Source organism: Rhinichthys klamathensis, unplaced genomic scaffold (genome assembly GCF_029890125.1).
Source record: "Rhinichthys klamathensis goyatoka isolate OS25496 unplaced genomic scaffold, OSU_Roscu_1.1 h1tg000429l_1, whole genome shotgun sequence".
NCBI classification, from domain to species: Eukaryota; Metazoa; Chordata; class Actinopteri; order Cypriniformes; family Leuciscidae; genus Rhinichthys; species Rhinichthys klamathensis.
Window position 1 is genome coordinate 1087501 of NW_026606925.1, and position 20000 is coordinate 1107500.

General features: G+C 43.1%; 3 protein-coding genes across 6 annotated transcripts in view; all 3 read left to right on the forward strand.

Moving 5' to 3' along the window:
- si:cabz01101003.1 (ubiquitin carboxyl-terminal hydrolase CYLD) overlaps positions 1–3765 on the forward strand; it is a 20637-nt gene extending 16872 nt beyond the window's left edge. Inside the window, exons 12-16 of the mRNA XM_056235677.1 lie at positions 341–527; positions 601–709; positions 1144–1262; positions 3148–3358; positions 3496–3765. Of these exons, the coding sequence (XP_056091652.1) occupies positions 341–527; positions 601–709; positions 1144–1262; positions 3148–3358; positions 3496–3680 (811 nt within the window). The 3' untranslated portion in view covers positions 3681–3765. The remainder of the gene's footprint in view (positions 1–340; positions 528–600; positions 710–1143; positions 1263–3147; positions 3359–3495) is intronic.
- Positions 3766–6690: 2925 nt separating this feature from the next.
- Positions 6691–9078, forward strand: emc4 (ER membrane protein complex subunit 4). 3 transcript variants are annotated; one of them, XM_056235675.1, is made up of 7 exons: positions 6691–6802; positions 7603–7707; positions 7779–7893; positions 8297–8450; positions 8610–8770; positions 8878–8912; positions 8945–9078. In XM_056235675.1, coding segments are annotated over exons 2-7 (570 nt in total). In that variant the 5' UTR covers positions 6691–6802; position 7603; the 3' UTR covers positions 8946–9078. The 3 variants fall into 3 exon arrangements, with proteins under 3 accessions (XP_056091650.1, XP_056091649.1, XP_056091651.1); XM_056235674.1 differs by having other exon boundaries at positions 8878–9078; XM_056235676.1 differs by having other exon boundaries at positions 6710–6812; positions 7609–7707; positions 8878–9078.
- A 6792-nt stretch (positions 9079–15870) lies between these two features.
- lpcat4 (lysophosphatidylcholine acyltransferase 4) overlaps positions 15871–20000 on the forward strand; it is a 23626-nt gene continuing 19496 nt past the window's right edge. For both annotated transcript variants that reach the window (XM_056235699.1, XM_056235700.1), the window contains exons 1-2: positions 15871–15982; positions 18720–19083. In XM_056235699.1, the coding sequence (XP_056091674.1) occupies positions 15905–15982; positions 18720–19083 (442 nt within the window). In that variant the 5' untranslated portion in view covers positions 15871–15904. The remainder of the gene's footprint in view (positions 15983–18719; positions 19084–20000) is intronic.

Consider the following 20000-nt stretch of genomic DNA (forward strand, 5'->3'; position numbering starts at 1 on the left):
GCTTGATAAAAATAAAGAAAATTTCAAATGGCTTTTACATCTGAACTCCTCATATATTTAAATGTTATTTTTAATGTGATGACCAAAACATTATTTGTTCATCCTTCAAAGATGACCCCCATTTATAAACCTGAAAGTTTCAAGATGTAGGAAAACTCACAATTATTTTAAAAATATTTTTTCTTTTAACAAATAGGAAATTTCTCTGGCATTTCCGTGATTTTTGTGTACCGTTACACCCCTAGTAGAGACTGAAAACAACATTGACATTTTTGACTGAGACGCGAAGAGCACCAGTCCGTATCCAGGAGATTCATTGTGTGTGTGTGTGTGTGCGCAGGTCGGCGAGTCAGCAGCCGCAGGAGTGTTTCCTCTATCAGCTGTTTCCTCCGTCGGTCTCGGCGTCTCCTGCGTCTCCTCTTCTCTCTCCCGTGTCTCCGCTCGCGTCTCCGGCGCTCCTGCGAGTGGCAAACGTTCAGGCCCTGCTGGAGTCCTCCTTCATACACTCCGGACTCAAGCTCACAGAGGTGAGACACACACACACACACACACACACGTCACTGTTATACTGGATCCCTGAATCCCTCTGGTGTTCCTCAGGCTCCGTCCTGTTTGCCGCTCCTCATGCCCAGATTCGGGAAAGAGTTCAAGATGTTTGACGCCATCTTGCCCTCGCTGACCCTCGACGTCACGGACCTGCTGGACGAGGGTGATTATGAATTATTTTTTACGTCATCATTATTTATTTCTTTTTTATTTGTGATTATATACATATATTTTTAAAGTTAATCAAATATTAGTATCTCGGTTCATTTTTATTAGTATCTTTTGTTATTTTTTTGTATTTTATACCTTAAAATATTAATACATTCATTCATTTGATATTTTTGTCTGTCTATCTGTCGTTCGTCTGTCTGTCGTTCGTCTGTCTTTCTGTCTGTCTTTCTGTCTGTTTGTCTGTCGTTCGTCTATCGTCTGCCTGTTTGCCTGTCGTTCGTCTGTCTGACGTTTGTCTGTCTGTCTATCTGTTTGTCTGTTGTTCGTCTGTCTATCGTCTGTCTGTTTGTCTGTCGTGCGCCTGTCGTTTGTCTGTCTCTGTCTGTCGTTTGTCTGTCTGTCGTTTGTCTGTCTGTCCACCTGTAGCTCTTCGGCAATGCAGTATCTGTCAGCTGGTGGCGCAGTGGGAGTGTCTGCAGTGTTATGAGGATGTCGACATCACACCCGGCCAGTTAAAGCAGTATTGCAGCACCTGCAACATACAGGTGAAAGCACACACACACACACACACACTCTGTAGCGCTCCACTACAGGGAAAGAGGAGAACAGACACAAAATCCTGGAGACTCCATCAGCATTGCCGTTGATGAAACCGGCTCGGTGTTTGACCATGATGTGGAAGTCTTGAAGAGCCAGGAATCATCTGGTGACTCTAGCATTGCTGTCCTTTGCCCTTGCCATCCACTGCAGAGGGACAGTCTGTCACCAGGGTGAAGGAACGACCTAGAAGATAGTACCTGAGCTCCTCGACAGCCTATTTCATAGTCAGGGCCTCTTTCTCGACGGTTGTATCGGCAATCCCCTTCTTAAAAATAAGGACCACCACCCCGGTCTGCCAGCCCAAAGGTACTGTACCCGACCGCTTGTTTTTTTGACTCTCTTTTTTTTTTTGACTCTCTTCGCTTGTTTTTTTATTTACTTTATTTACTAAACAGTTTTTTTTTATTTTTTATTTTTTTTTATTGCCTTTCATTGGCCTTAACTGGGACAAATAAAAAGATCCCATCTGAACAAACTCATCCAACCTCTCCTGAGTGCTTTCATCTGCTCACGACAATTCAGCCACGTCTACCCTTAACAAGGCGCCAGGCGGTTTGCCAGAATCTCTTCGAGGCCAGCCGGTAGTCCTTCACCATGGCCTCACCGAACTCCTCCCAAGCCCGATTTTTTTTGCCTCCACAACCACCCGGGCTGGAGTCCGCTTGGCCTGCCGGTACCTGTCAGCTGCCTCAGGAGTCCCGCAAGCCAGCCAGGCCCGATAGGACTCCTTCAGCTTGACGGCACCCCTTACTTCCGGTGTCCACCACCGGATTCGGGGATTGCCGCCTTGACAGGCACTGGAGACCTTACGGCCACAGCTCCGAGTGGCCACGTAGACAATGGAGGTGGAGAAAAGGGTCCACTCAGACTCAATATCTCCAGGCTCCCTCGAGATCTGGTCGAAGCTCCGCCGGAGGTGGGAGTTGAAGATCTCTCTGACAGGGGACTCGGCTAAACCTTCCCAACAGACCCTCACAGTACATTTGGGTCTGCCGAGTCTGTCCAGCTTCCTCCCCCACCATCGGATCCATCTCACCACCAGGTGGTGATCAGTTGACAGCTCTGCCCCTCTCTTCACCCGAGTGTCCTGAAACGACCACAAAATCGATCATCGACCTCCGGCCTAGGGTGTCCTGGTGCCACGTGCACTGATGGACACCCTTATGCTTGAACATGGTGTTCGTTATGGACAAACTGTAACTAGAACAGAAGTCCAATAACAGAACACCGCTCGGGTTCAGATCAGGGGGTCCGTTCCTCCCAATCACGCCCCTCCAGGTGTCACTGTCGCTGCCTACGTGGGCGTTGAAGTCCCCCAGTAGAACAACGGAGTCCCCAGTCGGAGCACTTTTCAGCACCCCTCCCAGAGACACCAAGAGGGCCGGGTACTCTGCACTGCCGTTCGGCCCGCAGGCCATAAGCAAACCCTCAACAGCCTGCCGCCTCTCACCATGGGCAACTCCAGAGTGGTAAAGAGTCCATCCTTTCTCAAGGAGTGCGGTTCCAGAGCCCAAGCTGCTCTAGCTCTAGGAACGTGGAATGTCACCTCGCTGGCGGGGAAGGAGCCTGAGATTGTGCGTGACGTTGAGGGGTACCGACTAAAGATAGTGGGGATCACCTACACGCACAATCCTATACCTCATCGTCCTCACCTGGGATCGCCAGGTGTTCCCCATGATTAGCATTGCCAGGGGTGACGAGTGGGGAGCCAGCGATATCTCGTCACAACGCTCACACAGACACACATGCACAGACTCTTACACACACACACACACACACATACACTGCCACACACTCCATTCACACTCCACGTGTCTCCGTCTCACACAGGTTCACACACACAAGAAGCGTCAGACGCACCGGCCGGCTCAGATCCGGGTGCCGCAGGGCTCCTGGGAGGAAGGGCCGGTTTACGGGACTCGGCAGGTCATGGACCTGTGCGCCGTCACATGCATCGAGACCAGCCACTACGTGAGCTTCGTCAAGCACGGCCCTGAGCCCACAGACTGGCTCTTCTTCGACAGCATGGCCGACAGAGAGGGTAACCCTGCATTACATCAGTAATATTATTTTTTTGACATCAGTGTGTGCGTGTGTCTGTGTCTGTGTGTTCGTGCGTGTATATATTCATATATATTGGTTTTAATAATATTGTGTATAATGTGTGTGTGTGTGCAGGTGGAGAGAATGGTTTTAACGTGCCGCAGGTGCGAGCGTGTCCGGAGGTGGGCCGGTACCTGAGTCTCTCCTCAGAAGAGTTTGCTCGCCTCGACTCCTCCTCGCTCCGGGATCCCGTGCGTCGTCTGCTCTGTGACGCCTACATGTGTCTCTACCACTGTCCCCAACTCAGCCTCTACAAGTGAACCTTAATCTCCACCACTGTCCCCAACTCAGCCTCTACAAGTGAACCTTAATCTCTACCACTGTCCCCAACTCAGCCTCTGCAAGTGAACCTTAATCTCTACCACTGTCCCCAACTCAGCCTCTGCAAGTGAACCTTAATCTCCACCACTGTCCCCAACTCAGCCTCTACAAGTGAACCTTAATCTCTACCACTGTCCCCAACTCAGCCTCTGCAAGTGAAGCTTAATCTCTACCACTGTCCCCAACTCAGCCTCTACAAGTGAACCTTAGTCTCTACCACTGTCCCCAACTCAGCCTCTACAAGTGAACCTTAATCTCCACCACTGTCCCCAACTCAGCCTCTACAAGTGAACCTTAATCTCCACCACTGTCCCCAACTCAGCCTCTACAAGTGAACCTTAATCTCCACCACTGTCCCCAACTCAGCCTCTGCAAGTGAACCTTAATCTCCACCACTGTCCCCAACTCAGCCTCTACAAGTGAACCTTAATCTCCACCACTGTCCCCAACTCAGCCTCTACAAGTGAACCTTAATCTCCACCACTGTCCCCAACTCAGCCTCTACAAGTGAACCTTAGTCTCTACCACTGTCCCCAACTCAGCCTCTACAAGTGAACCTTAATCTCCACCACTGTCCCCAACTCAGCCCCTACAAGTGAACCTTAGTCTCTACCACTGTCCCCAACTCAGCCTCTACAAGTGAACCTTAATCTCTACCACTGTCCCCAACTCAGCCTCTACAAGTGAACCTTAATCTCCACCACTGTCCCAACTCAGCCTCTACAAGTGAACCTTAATCTCCACCACTGTCCCCAACTCAGCCTCTACAAGTGAACCTTAATCTCCACCACTGTCCCCAACTCAGCCTCTACAAGTGAACCTTAATCTCCACCACTGTCCCCAACTCAGCCTCTACAAGTGAACCTTAATCTCCACCACTGTCCCCAACTCAGCCTCTACAAGTGAACCTTAATCTCCACCACTGTCCCCAACTCAGCCACTACAAGTGAACCTTAATCTCCACCACTGTCCCCAACTCAGCCTCTGCAAGTGAACCTTAATCTCCACCACTGTCCCCAACTCAGCCTCTACAAGTGAACCTTAATCTCCACCACTGTCCCCAACTCAGCCACTACAAGTGAACCTTAATCTCCACCACTGTCCCCAACTCAGCCTCTACAAGTGAACCTTAATCTCCACCACTGTCCCCAACTCAGCCTCTGCAAGTGAACCTTAATCTCCACCACTGTCCCCAACTCAGCCACTACAAGTGAACCTTAATCTCTACCACTGTCCCCAACTCAGCCTCTGCAAGTGAACCTTAATCTCCACCACTGTCCCCAACTCAGCCTCTACAAGTGAACCTTAATCTCCACCACTGTCCCCAACTCAGCCTCTGCAAGTGAACCTTAATCTCCACCACTGTCCCCAACTCAGCCTCTGCAAGTGAACCTTAATCTCCACCACTGTCCCCAACTCAGCCACTACAAGTGAACCTTAATCTCTACCACTGTCCCCAACTCAGCCTCTGCAAGTGAACCTTAATCTCCACCACTGTCCCCAACTCAGCCACTACAAGTGAACCTTAATCTCTACCACTGTCCCCAACTCAGCCCCTACAAGTGAACCTTAATCTCCACCACTGTCCCCAACTCAGCCACTACAAGTGAACCTTAATCTCTACCACTGTCCCCAACTCAGCCTCTGCAAGTGAACCTTAATCTCCACCACTGTCCCCAACTCAGCCTCTACAAGTGAACCTTAATCTCCACCACTGTCCCCAACTCAGCCACTACAAGTGAACCTTAATCTCCACCACTGTCCCCAACTCAGCCTCTACAAGTGAACCTTAATCTCCACCACTGTCCCCAACTCAGCCTCTACAAGTGAACCTTAATCTCCACCACTGTCCCCAACTCAGCCTCTACAAGTGAACCTTAATCTCTACCACTGTCCCCAACTCAGCCTCTACAAGTGAACCTTAACAGCGCAATATATCTGTTTACAAATGTAAATGCTTTATTTTGTATAAAGAAACATGTATCCCATGTTATGTTGTTTTATATTTCTCTGATGTAAAAAAAATAATGGATATTATAATTAAACAATTTACAAATAATCAAAAATACTCATGTAAAATTGTGTCTGTTTGATTTTTTTATTAATAGCATGCTGTTTTTAAGAAAACATTCAAAAGTAATGTTTTTGTTTAGTAAAATCATAAATACATAATACAAAGTTAGAAAAATATTTAAATAATACCTAAATTTGTATTAAATATATTCAGTTTTGGCATTTAAAAATAAATATTTACTTTTAAGAGAGAAATTATAAAGTTATGAATTTGCAGATGTATTGGGTGTCAATCGCTGAATTGTGTATGTAATATATTGACTATAGATGATGGGCATCAAAATCATAAACTAAAACACTATTTATGGACATTATAACTAAACACATTAAAAGTTATCAGAAATACTTGTTTGAAGTTCTTGTTCTTGTATAATTCTTTATTTAAAAAAATATATATTTCTGCTTTAGTAACAAAAGTAATAAATACATAATACAACAAAAAAATTGTAAAATCAATATTTAAATGGTATCTAAATATATATTCAGTTTTGGTGTTCAAAAATAAATATTGAGTCTCAGAGAAGAAATTAAAAAAATTAAAGTGATTAATTTGCATATTTATTGGGTGTTCAGTCCATAGATTTTATATATATATATATATATATATATATATATATATATATATATATATATATATATATAAATATATGATATCGTGTATGGTCCAATCCATTGCTTGTCGATCAGTGGCATCATACAGAGATAATATGTTTATAATATACAACTTTGTATATAATATGCTAAATGTATTAATATGTTCAGTGGCGTTCACTCACTCACGCTGGAGCATCATCTCTGACGTCATGTGTCGGGGCCGGAAGTGCTGCTGTCCCAGTGACGTCATCTGCTGGTTCCCGTGAGGAGAGCAGCGCTAATGCTTCTGATATTGCGTTATTTCATTTAATCATTAAATTTGAATCAGTCTGATAATTAACTGCGCTATATAAACACCTTCTGCTTCTTCTCGCTGATCGAAGAGCTTGGAAAGGTGAGACGATCTGGCGATCATCAACATGCACATCAAATAAACATATTTCGACAACACAGTGCTCTTATTAAAGCATTATATACATTACTGTAGTATTCTAAGACCAAACGGCGATGTATACGTTTATGCATATTCATTTCTATGCTAAATACGTTTTAATCAAGCTTTATTACGGTATCAAATATGTCAAACATTTATGGACAAACATAATGTCACAAATAATCTGTAGTAAAATAGTTTTTAATTGATTCTCTTTTAATATAATGTAATATTTTTGGTTTAGCTAAATAATAAATGCATAAATCATACAAATAAAATATTAGTTTTAAATATATTTGGTTTTGCTGTTTGACATTTTAGAGAGAATTGATTGAAATCAAAATAAAAGGTTATTAATTTGTGTATTTATTGGGTGTCCATCGCTGATATATTTATGCAATACATTGACTATAGAAAACTATATATTTATGCACATAATCTATAAGAAACTATAGTTTACTTTGATGGGTTTTTGGGAGGATTTGGACAAGACTGATGATCCAGTTTAGAAGTGAGCAAAGATATGCTAATGGTTATGAATATAAAGTGATTGACAGCTCACGGGTGTCTTTTTGTAAAATCATTATTATTTTTTTACATTTAAGCCAGGGGTTCAGGGACAGACAAATATTACATCACATTTGAATTGAGAGAAATGATACAAAGAAAGAAAGTAGAAAAAAATATATAAATAAAAAATTTTGGAAATATTGATAGTTAATTAAAATATTGAAGATGAACATTCTCTGTGTGTCGGTCAGGATGACATCACCGGGCGGGCAGGGGGGCGGAGCTCTGTCGACGAGGGGCGGAGCCACGAGCAAGAGGATGAAGTGGGCCGTCGAGCTGAGCCTCGGCAACAGCAGGTACGTCATCACTGCAACCCTAGCAACACCCTAGCAACCGTGCACAACACTCACGACTCGTGTGTGCGCAGGAGTCGCAGTGACCGGCAGAGTAAAGACGGAGACGTCATGTATCCCGTGGGGTTCTCGGATAAACCCGTGCCGGACACCAGCGTTCAGGAGGCCGACCGCAACCTGGTGGAGAAGGTGACACACACACACACCTGAAGGGGTTTATTCTGAGATCTCACACACACACACACACCTGAAGGGGTTTATTCTGAGATCACACAGCTGCAGCTCATTTGCATTTAAAGGGACACACACAAAAACTGCAAGTTTTTGCTCACACCCAAAATTTGGGCCAAACAAGGGCCAAATTTGACGAGCTTTAAATGAGTTTGATTTTGACGCCATAGATGTACGTCCCCTTTAATTGAAAATAATTTTAAATATTTGTATAATTTTACCACAATTTAGAGGTAAATATTGTCTAGTACCAAGACACAAAATATAGCCGATTTATGTCATTTAAAACAAATGTTGCGCTGTGTGTGTGTGTGTGTGTGTGTGTGTGTGTGTGTGTGTGTGTGTGTGTGTGTGTGTGTAGAGATGCTGGGACGTGGCTCTGGGACCGTTGAAGCAGATTCCCATGAACCTCTTCATCATGTACATGTCTGGAAACACCATCTCCATCTTCCCCATCATGATGGTGTGTATGATGGCGTGGAGACCAATCCAGGCACTGATGTCCATGTCAGCCAGTGAGTAACACACACACACACACACTCACACACACACACACACACTCACTTACTCACTCACACACACACTCACTCACACACACACACACACACACACACTCATTCACTCACTCACTCACTCACGATTAATGCTCTCGGTGTGTGTGTGTGTGTGTGAAGCGTTTAAGCTCCTGGAGAGCTCGAGTCAGCAGTGGCTGCAGGGATTGGTGTATCTCGTGGGAAACCTGTTAGGCTCCGCCCTCGCCATCTACAAGTGCCAATCAATGGGCCTCCTCCCAACACACTCCTCTGATTGGCTGGCGTTCATTGAGCCGCCTCAGGTGCGTGAATAATTCATGAGCTGTGTGTGTGTGTGTGTGTGTGTGTGTGTGTGTGTGTTCGTGTTCAAAGACACGTGCTTTCTGACCTGTGTTTGTTTTCTACACAGAGACTGGAGATCATGGGCGGAGGAATGGTCATGTGACACACACACACACACACACACACACACACACACACACACACACACACGCTTCCTATCTAATATTAACATGTTTAACCCCTCATGCTGATTAAGTTATGCTTTTTGATTTGTGTTTAACGGAAAGCTTTTATGTTTTGTCAAAATAATAAAGTATGTTTAACGTTTTCCTGAAATATGGACACTTCTTTTACTTCACTTTTAAATTTCAAATATGATTCTGCATAAAGCGTGAGTTATTTGTCATTGATGATCAGGTGAAATTATATTTAAGAAAACGCGTCTGGCTCATATTTAAATGCAAATGAGGAAACAAGAAGGGGATTCATAATTTGTTTGAATATAGAGTTCATCTTAAAGTTAATGTTCACAGGAAAGACATATTTATCAAAGACACATTTCTATGCAAGAAAACGAATTATGATGTTGTTAAGTAGAAAATGTTGTTGTTGAGTAGAAAACTACTCATTGTTTAGATGATGCAAATCAGATTTTTTTTCACATTCAAATTTATTTTAATATATAAAGATATTTTAAAGACACACACACACACACACACACACACGTGTGTGTGTGTGTGTGTGTGTGTGTGTGTGTGTGTGTGTGTGTGTGTGTGAAAAAATTCATAATTTATGTTTGGGTAAGGTTAATATCTGAGTCAAATTAGCAAACAATTTTTATTCATATTAAATGTATTATACATTTGAGCCTAAATAAAGTATATAAAGACTTTATTATAGACGTATATGTTTACATTAAAGAGTGAATTATTCTCCGTTGATGTTTGTCTGAGATTAATATCTATAGATGTGAAAACTATAAGAATGAGTTTCTGGTCGTATCAAAAGCAGCTTTAAATAAAATAAATATGATTGTGAAAGTGTCGGTGTGAGTCGACCTGTGTTGGTGAGAGAGATGCGGCTCGAGGCTCGTGTTGGGTGTGTGTGTGTGTGAAGCACATCTTTAGGTAGCTCGTGTTGGGGGTGTGTGAGTTTCCGTGTGTGTTCGACAGTCGAGACTCTGGACTTACTCGTTCAGCAGCGTCTCTGACTGACAGGTGTTACTGACGAGCGCCCGACGTGTGTGTGTGTGTGTGTGTGTGTGTGTGTGTGTGTGTGTGTGTGTGTGTGTGTGTGTGTGTGTGTGTGTGTGTGTGTGTGTGTGAGAAGCAAATCTCAGTGTGTATGAGCATCAGACGTGTGTGTGTGTGTGTGTGTGTGTGTGTGTGTGTGTGTGTAGCACATCTCAGCGTGTATGAGCATCAGACGTGTGTGTGTGTGTGTGTGTGTGTGTGTGAAGCACATCTCAGCGTGTATGAGCATCAGACGTGTGTGTGTGTGTGTGTGAGAGAGAGAAGCGTCTGACGTGTGTGTGTGTGTGTGTGTGTGTGTGTGTGTGTGTGTGTGTGTGTGTGTGTGTGTGTGAAGCGTCTGACGTGTGTGTGTGTGTGTGTGTGTGTGTGTGTGTGTGTGTGTGTGTGTGTGTGTGTGTGTGAAGCGTCTGACGTGTGTCTGTGTGTGTGTGTGAAGCGTCTGACGTGTGTGTGTGTGTGTGTGTGTGAAGCGTCTGACGTGTGTCTGTGTGTGTGTGTGAAGCGTCTGAATGTGCTAAACGAGGTTTTCCGCCCACAGAACAATGAGCCGTGGACTCGACCGGCGGGTTTCTCTCTCTCTACAGAAACGCATCTTGTGTAAGAATGAAACTCTCAGCTGGAGTCAGCGAACTCTAGGACAAACACTTCATCATGTTTACATGCTTACACTGAGGACACACACTGAGGACACACACTGAGGACACACACTGAGGACACACACTGAGGACACACACACTGAGGACACACACTGAGGACACACACTGAGGACACACACACTGAGGACACACACTGAGGACACACACTGAGGACACACACACTGAGGACACACACTGAGGACACACACACTGAGGACACACACTGAGGACACACACACTGAGGACACACACACTGAGGACACACACTGAGGACACACACACTGAGGACACACACACTGAGGACACACACTGAGGACACACACACTGAGGACACACACTGAGGACACACACACTGAGGACACACACTGAGGACACACACACTGAGGACACACACTGAGGACACACACTGAGGACACACACACTGAGGACACACACTGAGGACACACACTGAGGACACACACACTGAGGACACACACTGAGGACACACACTGAGGACACACACTGAGGACACACACACTGAGGACACACACTGAGGACACACACTGAGGACACACACACTGAGGACACACACTGAGGACACACACACTGAGGACACACACACTGAGGACACACACTGAGGACACACACTGAGGACACACACACTGAGGACACACACACTGAGGACACACACACTGAGGACACACACACTGAGGACACACACACTGAGGACACACTGAGGACACACACTGAGGACACACACACTGAGGACACACACTGAGGACACACACACTGAGGACACACACACTGAGGACACACACTGAGGACACACACACTGAGGACACACACACTGAGGACACACACTGAGGACACACACTGAGGACACACACACTGAGGACACACACACTGAGGACACACACTGAGGACACACACACTGAGGACACACACTGAGGACACACACTGAGGACACACACACTGAGGACACACACTGAGGACACACACTGAGGACACACACACTGAGGACACACACTGAGGACACACACACTGAGGACACACACACTGAGGACACACACACTGAGGACACACACTGAGGACACACACACTGAGGACACACTGAGGACACACACTGAGGACACACACTGAGGACACACACTGAGGACACACACACTGAGGACACACACTGAGGACACACACTGAGGACACACACACTGAGGACACACACACTGAGGACACACACACTGAGGACACACACACTGAGGACACACACTGAGGACACACACTGAGGACACACACACTGAGGACACACACTGAGGACACACACTGAGGACACACACACTGAGGACACACACTGAGGACACACACACTGAGGACACACACTGAGGACACACACTGAGGACACACACACTGAGGACACACACACTGAGGACACACACACTGAGGACACACACACTGAGGACACACACTGAGGACACACACTGAGGACACACACACTGAGGACACACACACTGAGGACACACACTGAGGACACACACACTGAGGACACACACTGAGGACACACACTGAGGACACACACACTGAGGACACACTGAGGACACACACTGAGGACACACACACTGAGGACACACACTGAGGACACACACACTGAGGACACACACACTGAGGACACACACACTGAGGACACACACTGAGGACACACACACTGAGGACACACACACTGAGGACACACACTGAGGACACACACTGAGGACACACACACTGAGGACACACACACTGAGGACACACACTGAGGACACACACACTGAGGACACACACTGAGGACACACACTGAGGACACACACACTGAGGACACACACTGAGGACACACACTGAGGACACACACACTGAGGACACTGAGGACACACACACTGAGGACACACACACTGAGGACACACACACTGAGGACACACACTGAGGACACACACTGAGGACACACACACTGAGGACACACACACTGAGGACACACACTGAGGACACTGAGGACACACACACTGAGGACACACACACTGAGGACACACACTGAGGAAGTACAGTACACTTACACACACAGTAAGTGCTTGTCAATTTGTTAATGTTAGTTGGTAGTTAGCTAATGTAATAATAGCTAAAGTAGTCATTAACCCTTTCACAAGTAAGTTTAAACTATTCTAACTGATCCCCCAGCGTGAGTTTTTCTAGGCGACCGTTATTTAGAACCTATCACTCACTTTAATGTTTCCATGGTGACGCGTCATTGCTTGTCACGTGACACAGCGCAACCACAACACAGCGCTGAATGAATGATGATCTGCTTTTATGTCATTTTTCCTGTTTTATTCAAAATGTTCACAAATGTATTAGCTATAACATACAACACTGATATTCCGATTGTCAAATATGTGTAAGTGGATGTGTTTTGTTGTTTAAACACCTTTATAATGATCGCGTTAGTTGAGCTGTATGTGCGAATGGGCGGTGCCATGTTAACGTTTACAACAGGTCAATTTCTCAACTTCTCACGAAATACATGAAAGTAACGTTAAGTGACCGGTGAACTGGGAGAAGAATAGGGTAAAATGTAAAGCTATACTTACACAATGTGTATCTGATATGAATAAAACGTGACGTCTTATTATAATGGAAAGGATTATTATTGACGCTTCCGTAGACATCAGTGTGTATTTTACAAAATACAAATATTTTTTTTTGCTAGTACTTATGTGTATTTAAATGTCTGAAACCTAAAATAAAAATTATGTGGTTGAAAACACTGAACAGTTGTGATATATGACAGCACTGAGAGCGTATAGCCTTGTTTATACTCGACGCGTCCGCACGAGCGCGAGTCTCCGCTGACTGCGCGCGCACCTCTCCATATGGACGAGGCGTTTATACTTGACGCGCTCGCCGTTGTGCTATTCTGTGAAACGACAGGGGGCGACTCGGAGTAATTCTCCTCTAAACCACCAGGAATCAGCAGTGAAGAAGTAGTTTGCCATTTATTAGTAGTTTATTAATTTCTGATTCATATAAAAAGAGTAATAAATGCAGTAGGTTTATTGTACTTTCGCTGCATGTAAACTAGTAAACAACTGAAGCCTTATTGAAGAGTGTTTAAACCTTAATTTCATCAGCAGGGCTTACTTCTGCTATTGTAGGCTTATTTTGTAAATGTAAGCAGTTACTTTATACAAGTGCAAACTGGGTGCTTAATGTAAATGTGTTTCAATTCACAAAATGAGAGGCTTTTATGGTCGCCCATCAATGCAAATGTCTCTGTGTATAGAAGGATCATAAACATGGTGGTACAGACATACCAGTTCGGCCAGATTCGGCTCGAAGTCGTTCATCTTCGGATGCGGCGCCGCGCGCGATGTTACAAAAAGTGCCGTGCACACCGCCAGGCGAAATGGGGTCTTGCGCACCCAACGCGCACGACCGCCCACACCGCAATGACGTCATTTTTGCCGAGGGCACTTCGCGCTCTTGCGGACGCGTCGAGTATAAACAAGGCTTATGTCTCTGGCTCAGCGCCAGCCAACGCGTGAAAGCACGTTTGAATTCATTGATAACTTACACGAAGCAGAATAGTGGGTCATATGTCTAATGCTTTTTGAAAACTTAAGGCTTTCTTCTTCATAAAAGAAGTCGGACATCATCACATTTTTGTATACATTTTTATTTCTTTAAATTAGTAAGCTACAGGACACCATCTTTCAAAACATGACCTGCGTGAAAGAGAAAAGTGAATGAATGCGTCATTGTTCCCAAATGCACTTCCGAATGCGCCTCTGTTCATTTCAGACCAAACTGACGCCCATAGATCAAATTCTGCAGGTAAAATTACAATAATAAGGTGACTTGACTTGGACTTGACTTGACCTACTACAAGACTTGACTTGACTTGACTTGACATAGCCTGTGACTTGACTTGACTTGACTTGCCCAGGAAAAAAATACTTGGGACTTACTTGAGACTTGAAGGTTAAGACTTGAGACTTACTTGAGACTTGCACATGTGTGACTTGGTCCCATCTCTGCTGAGGACACACACACTGAGGACACACACTGAGGACACACACTGAGGACACACACACTGAGGACACACTGAGGACACACACTGAGGACACACACACTGAGGACACACACTGAGGACACACACACTGAGGACACTATAGGCTTCTGACTCCAGTTTAATGACTGACTAACTGTCTATTGTAAATGTTTATTAAGTTATTTACCAGTATTTACATTTTTTTCTAGTAATAAAGTATGTTTGTGAGCTGTTAACTCGAAATAATTCATACAAAATTAATTCAAACTAAGTTCATAAAATTATCACATGTTGGAACCCTTAAAAAGTTCTATATTTTAAAGCTTTAAAGTTCCATTTAGAACCTTTTCTTCTTTATGTTTGATGTTTTTCATAGAAATCAAATGAGAGATTTGTGGCTTTTTTTATATACTAGTGTGCGGCTAAAGTTGAAAATAAATAATTGTACATAATTACTTAATAAAATAATTGTAAATAGTTGATTTAAATAAATAATTAATTAATACATATATATATATTTTAAATAAGTGAAAATAAAATCTTAAAAGCCAAATCCAAAAACATAAAATCCAGGCCAAAAGTACTGATGACTTAAAAATAAAAATTGCATAAAAATATTGTTTTTATCCTTGAACTATGCTGTTATTTTTCTTTCAGCATTACAGAGTGTGAGAGATATTGAATCATCTCTGATTGCATTTTAAGGTATGAATTGATAAGTTAATTTATATTTCTGTCTTCTGACCTGTTGAGTTGTTGGAAGTGAAATGAAGTCTGAAATAATGAGTTTCTGTGGGCGTGGTTGAGTGGGCGGGGCCAGTGTGAGTGACGTGCGTGTTGTGGTCGGGGCTAACCAATGTGCTCGTCTAATGGGCGGGGCCAAATCGAGGGTCATTACAGTCTATGGTCAAACTGTGTTTAGGGGGCGGGGTCGGTTAAGCGTGTGAATCTTCTACAGTTTCTGTTACTTAAGTTAGTTGTGTGTGTGCTGATCGTTCTCGGAGGTCCAACGCGTTTTCGTTTCGTTATAAATCAGTAGTTTTACTTAGATGGGGTTGGGTTCGTTTCACATAAATGCACTTGAAGTTTTGTTTTAGTGTCACCTTCACCTGAACTTTTTATCCACTTGTTTATTCACTCGTTCGTGCGCACGGTTCCTAGTCGTTCTCCGAGAACGCAGTGATTCATTGTGAAGTATTTTAGTATTAGTCCGTGTTCGCGATGATTTTGAAGGATAAAGGACAAACTCCTCATCCGTTCGTTCATGAAGTGGATCTAACAGCTGCTCAGTGGATTCAGGTAAGAGCCGTTCTGAGTGACGTGTGTGCGAAAAATAAACGCGTACGTCAGTACGTGTGTTCCACGTGAACTTTTACGAAAATAACCATGACAACCGAACTTTCCGACAAATATACTCTTACTACAGCGATTGTTGGCTCAAACTGTGGTAATTATCAATTGCTGTCATTGAACTCGCTGGTAAAAGTTCAGCGATTTTTGTCAGAAGACTGATGTGCTTTAACGATTATTTTAATTATTTTAAACGCTTTATTTAAATGACCAGTGAACCGTAAACAGAACGGTTCTTTCAGCACGGGCGTTTCCAAACTTTTTGATCCCAAGGACCCCATATGATCCCCTTGAAAGAGAAACCTTTAATAAAATATTAAGGGATCTATACAGTAGTCTACAGATATATTCTTGAAAGTATTTTCATTGTAGATATACACAATATTTTTTATCCAACAATATACCCATAACTGCTAAAACTGCCTGTTAAGTGGAATTAAATAATAGTGTTTTTAAACGGAACTGTAAACGTCAAACTGCTGTCAGACATCGGCTTGTTGTCTAAATGTATTTTCACAGCAATGCGTATTTTGATTGTATTAAAGTAAGATATGTTTTGAGATATTTTGCATAATCAAAATGTCGACTGCGTCATGTCTTGTTGTGATGTAACCTAGCCGCAACCAAACTGCAGAATTGTCATATAAATGTTTTGTGTTTGCTTTGATCTTACATTTAAAGACACTTGTAGGCTAACTATAGCTGTGAATTTTATATGCTGCACATCCAGTATTTCCTTTCTAATTAAGACTTTATACTCTTTTCAGCTAACAGTTTTAGTCCCGTTCAAACATTATGAAAGCATCTTATTGTTCAGTCAGCTGGTCATTATTGCCAAATAAAGTCCAGGGTAGGCTACATTTTGCATTAAGGACAAGCTTCTTGATCATGATCACAGTCATTCTACGAGTAGGCTACTTACCAAATAAATGGACATAAAATATTGATCTGAGTTTAAGATATTTCATTAAGAGAGAAGAAAGTCTTTTGAGCAAATGTTTGCAAGCTGGTTTGTTGCTGCTCCAAATTGGATTGAATTAGTTTAAATCAAGTTATATCATCCATCTAGACCAGGTAATGACTATAAATGACAGGATAGAAACACATCGGCACATCTTTCTGTTTCTTGAAACACTTTTTGACTTTCTCAGTTTGTGTAAATTCACTTGGGGACACCCCCCCCCCCCCCCCCACATAATTTCTTACATGTATAGTACAATTATGTGGTTTTGTTTCATTAATACAGTGTATACTTTATACTTTTTTTCTTGATTTACCCTCAAAGAATGTAAGTGAAATGTGACAACATGACCAAAAATGTTATCTAATCAAACAAATATACAAGACAAACTAAAATATTTTGTCAATAACAATTATAAAATAATGGCATTTTTTCAATAATTAAAAACATTTTTTTTTTTAGTTTGACAACAAACACACCGCAAAACACAACTATACAGTATAGTTGAAAACATAATCATATTTAATAATTTCTAAACATGGACATAAAGAAGACTTGAGACTAGACATAAAGAAGACTTGAGACTCGACATGAAGAAGAATTGAGACTCGACATAAAGAAGACTTGAGACTCGACATGAAGAAGACTTGAGACTCGACATGAGACTCGACATGAGACTCGACATGAAGAAGACTTGAGACTCGACATAAAGAAGACTTGAGACTAGACATAAAGAAGACTTGAGACTCGACATGAAGAAGACTTGAGACTCGACATAAAGAAGACTTGAGACTCGACATGAAGAAGACTTGAGACTCGACATGAAGAAGACTTGAGACTCGACATAAAGAAGACTTGAGACTCGACATGAAGAAGACTTGAGACTCGACATGAAGAAGACTTGAGACTCGACATAAAGAAGACTTGAGACTCGACATGAAGAAGACTTGAGACTCGACATAAAGAAGACTTGAGACTCGACATGAAGAAGACTTGAGACTCGACATGAGACTCGACATGAAGAAGACTTGAGACTCGACATGAAGAAGACTTGAGACTCGACATGAAGAAGACTTGAGACTCGACATGAAGAAGACTTGAGACTCGACATAAAGAAGACTTGAGACTCGACATGAAGAAGACTTGAGACTCGACATAAAGAAGACTTGAGACTCGACATGAAGAAGACTTGAGACTCGACATGAGACTCGACATGAAGAAGACTTGAGACTCGACATAAAGAAGACATGAGACTCGACATGAAGAAGACTTGAGACTCGACATGAAGAAGACTTGAGACTCGACATAAAGAAGACTTGAGACTCGACATGAAGAAGACTTGAGACTCGACATAAAGAAGACTTGAGACTCGACATGAAGAAGACTTGAGACTCGACATAAAGAAGACTTGAGACTCGACATAAAGAAGACTTGAGACTCGACATGAAGAAGACTTGAGACTCGACATGAGACTCGACATGAAGAAGACTTGAGACTCGACATGAAGAAGACTTGAGACTCGACATAAAGAAGACTTGAGACTCGACATAAAGAAGACTTGAGACTCGACATAAAGAAGACTTGAGACTAGACATAAAGAAGACTTGAGACTCGACATAAAGAAGACTTGAGACTCGACATGAAGAAGACTTGAGACTCGACATAAAGAAGACTTGAAACACTGTCTGACCAATGAAACACTTCTGATTCTGATGTCTCTCGCAGGGCCTCATTCTGGGAGTTGTCCTGTTCCCGGTCCGCATCACTCTTGCCGCCCTCTTCTTCCTGCTCATGTGGCCCATCGCTCGCCTGCGATTGGCCGGCCTGTCGGAGGCGGAGCGGGCGGAGCCTGTGCAGGGCTGGCGTCGCTGGCTCCTCCACCACATCATGCTCTTCCTCAGCCGGGCCGCCTTCTTCTCCCTGGGCTTCTTGTGGATTAAGGTCCGAGGGCGTCAGGCGGGCCTGAGGGAAGCTCCGGTTTTGGCCGTGGCGCCTCACAGTGGGTTCCTGGACATGCTGGTTCTGTGCGCGACGGGCCTGCCGACCGTTGTGTCGCGATCCGAGAACTCCAAACTCCCTGTTGTAGGAGGTGAGGTGCTGGAACTGAACCTATGGTTTCATACTTTATAATGGCAGTGAATGGCCGTTTCTGTTTTGAAGTCGATAAAAGCGCATCTATCCATGATAAAAGTGCATCTATCCATGATAAAAGTGCATCTATCCATGATAAAAGTGCATCTATCCATCATAAAAGTGCATCTATTCATGATAAAAGTGCATCTATCCATCATAAAAGTGCATCTATTCATGATAAAAGTGCATCTATTCATGATAAAAGTGCATCTGTCCATGATAAAAGTGCATCTATTCATGATAAAAGTGCATCTATCCATCATAAAAGTGCATCTATTCATGATAAAAGTGCATCTATCCATGATAAAAGTGCATCTATTCATGATAAAAGTGCATCTATTCATGATAAAAGTGCATCTATCCATCATAAAAGTGCATCTATCCATGATAAAAGTGCATCTATCCATGATAAAAGTGCATCTATCCATGATAAAAGTGCATCTATTCATGATAAAAGTGCATCTATTCATGATAAAAGTGCATCTATTCATGATAAAAGTGCATCTATTCATGATAAAAGTGCATCTATTCATGATAAAAGTGCATCTGTTCATGATAAAAGTGCATCTGTCCATGATAAAAGTGCATCTATTCATGATAAAAGTGCATCTATCCATCATAAAAGTGCATCTATCCATCATAAAAGTGCATCTATCCATCATAAAAGTGCATCTATTCATGATAAAAGTGCATCTATCCATGATAAAAGTGCATCTATCCATGATAAAAGTGCATCTATTCATGATAAAAGTGCATCTATCCATCATAAAAGTGCATCTATTCATGATAAAAGTGCATCTATCCATCATAAAAGTGCATCTATCCATGATAAGTGCATGTATCCATGATAAAAGTGCAGCTATCCATGATAAA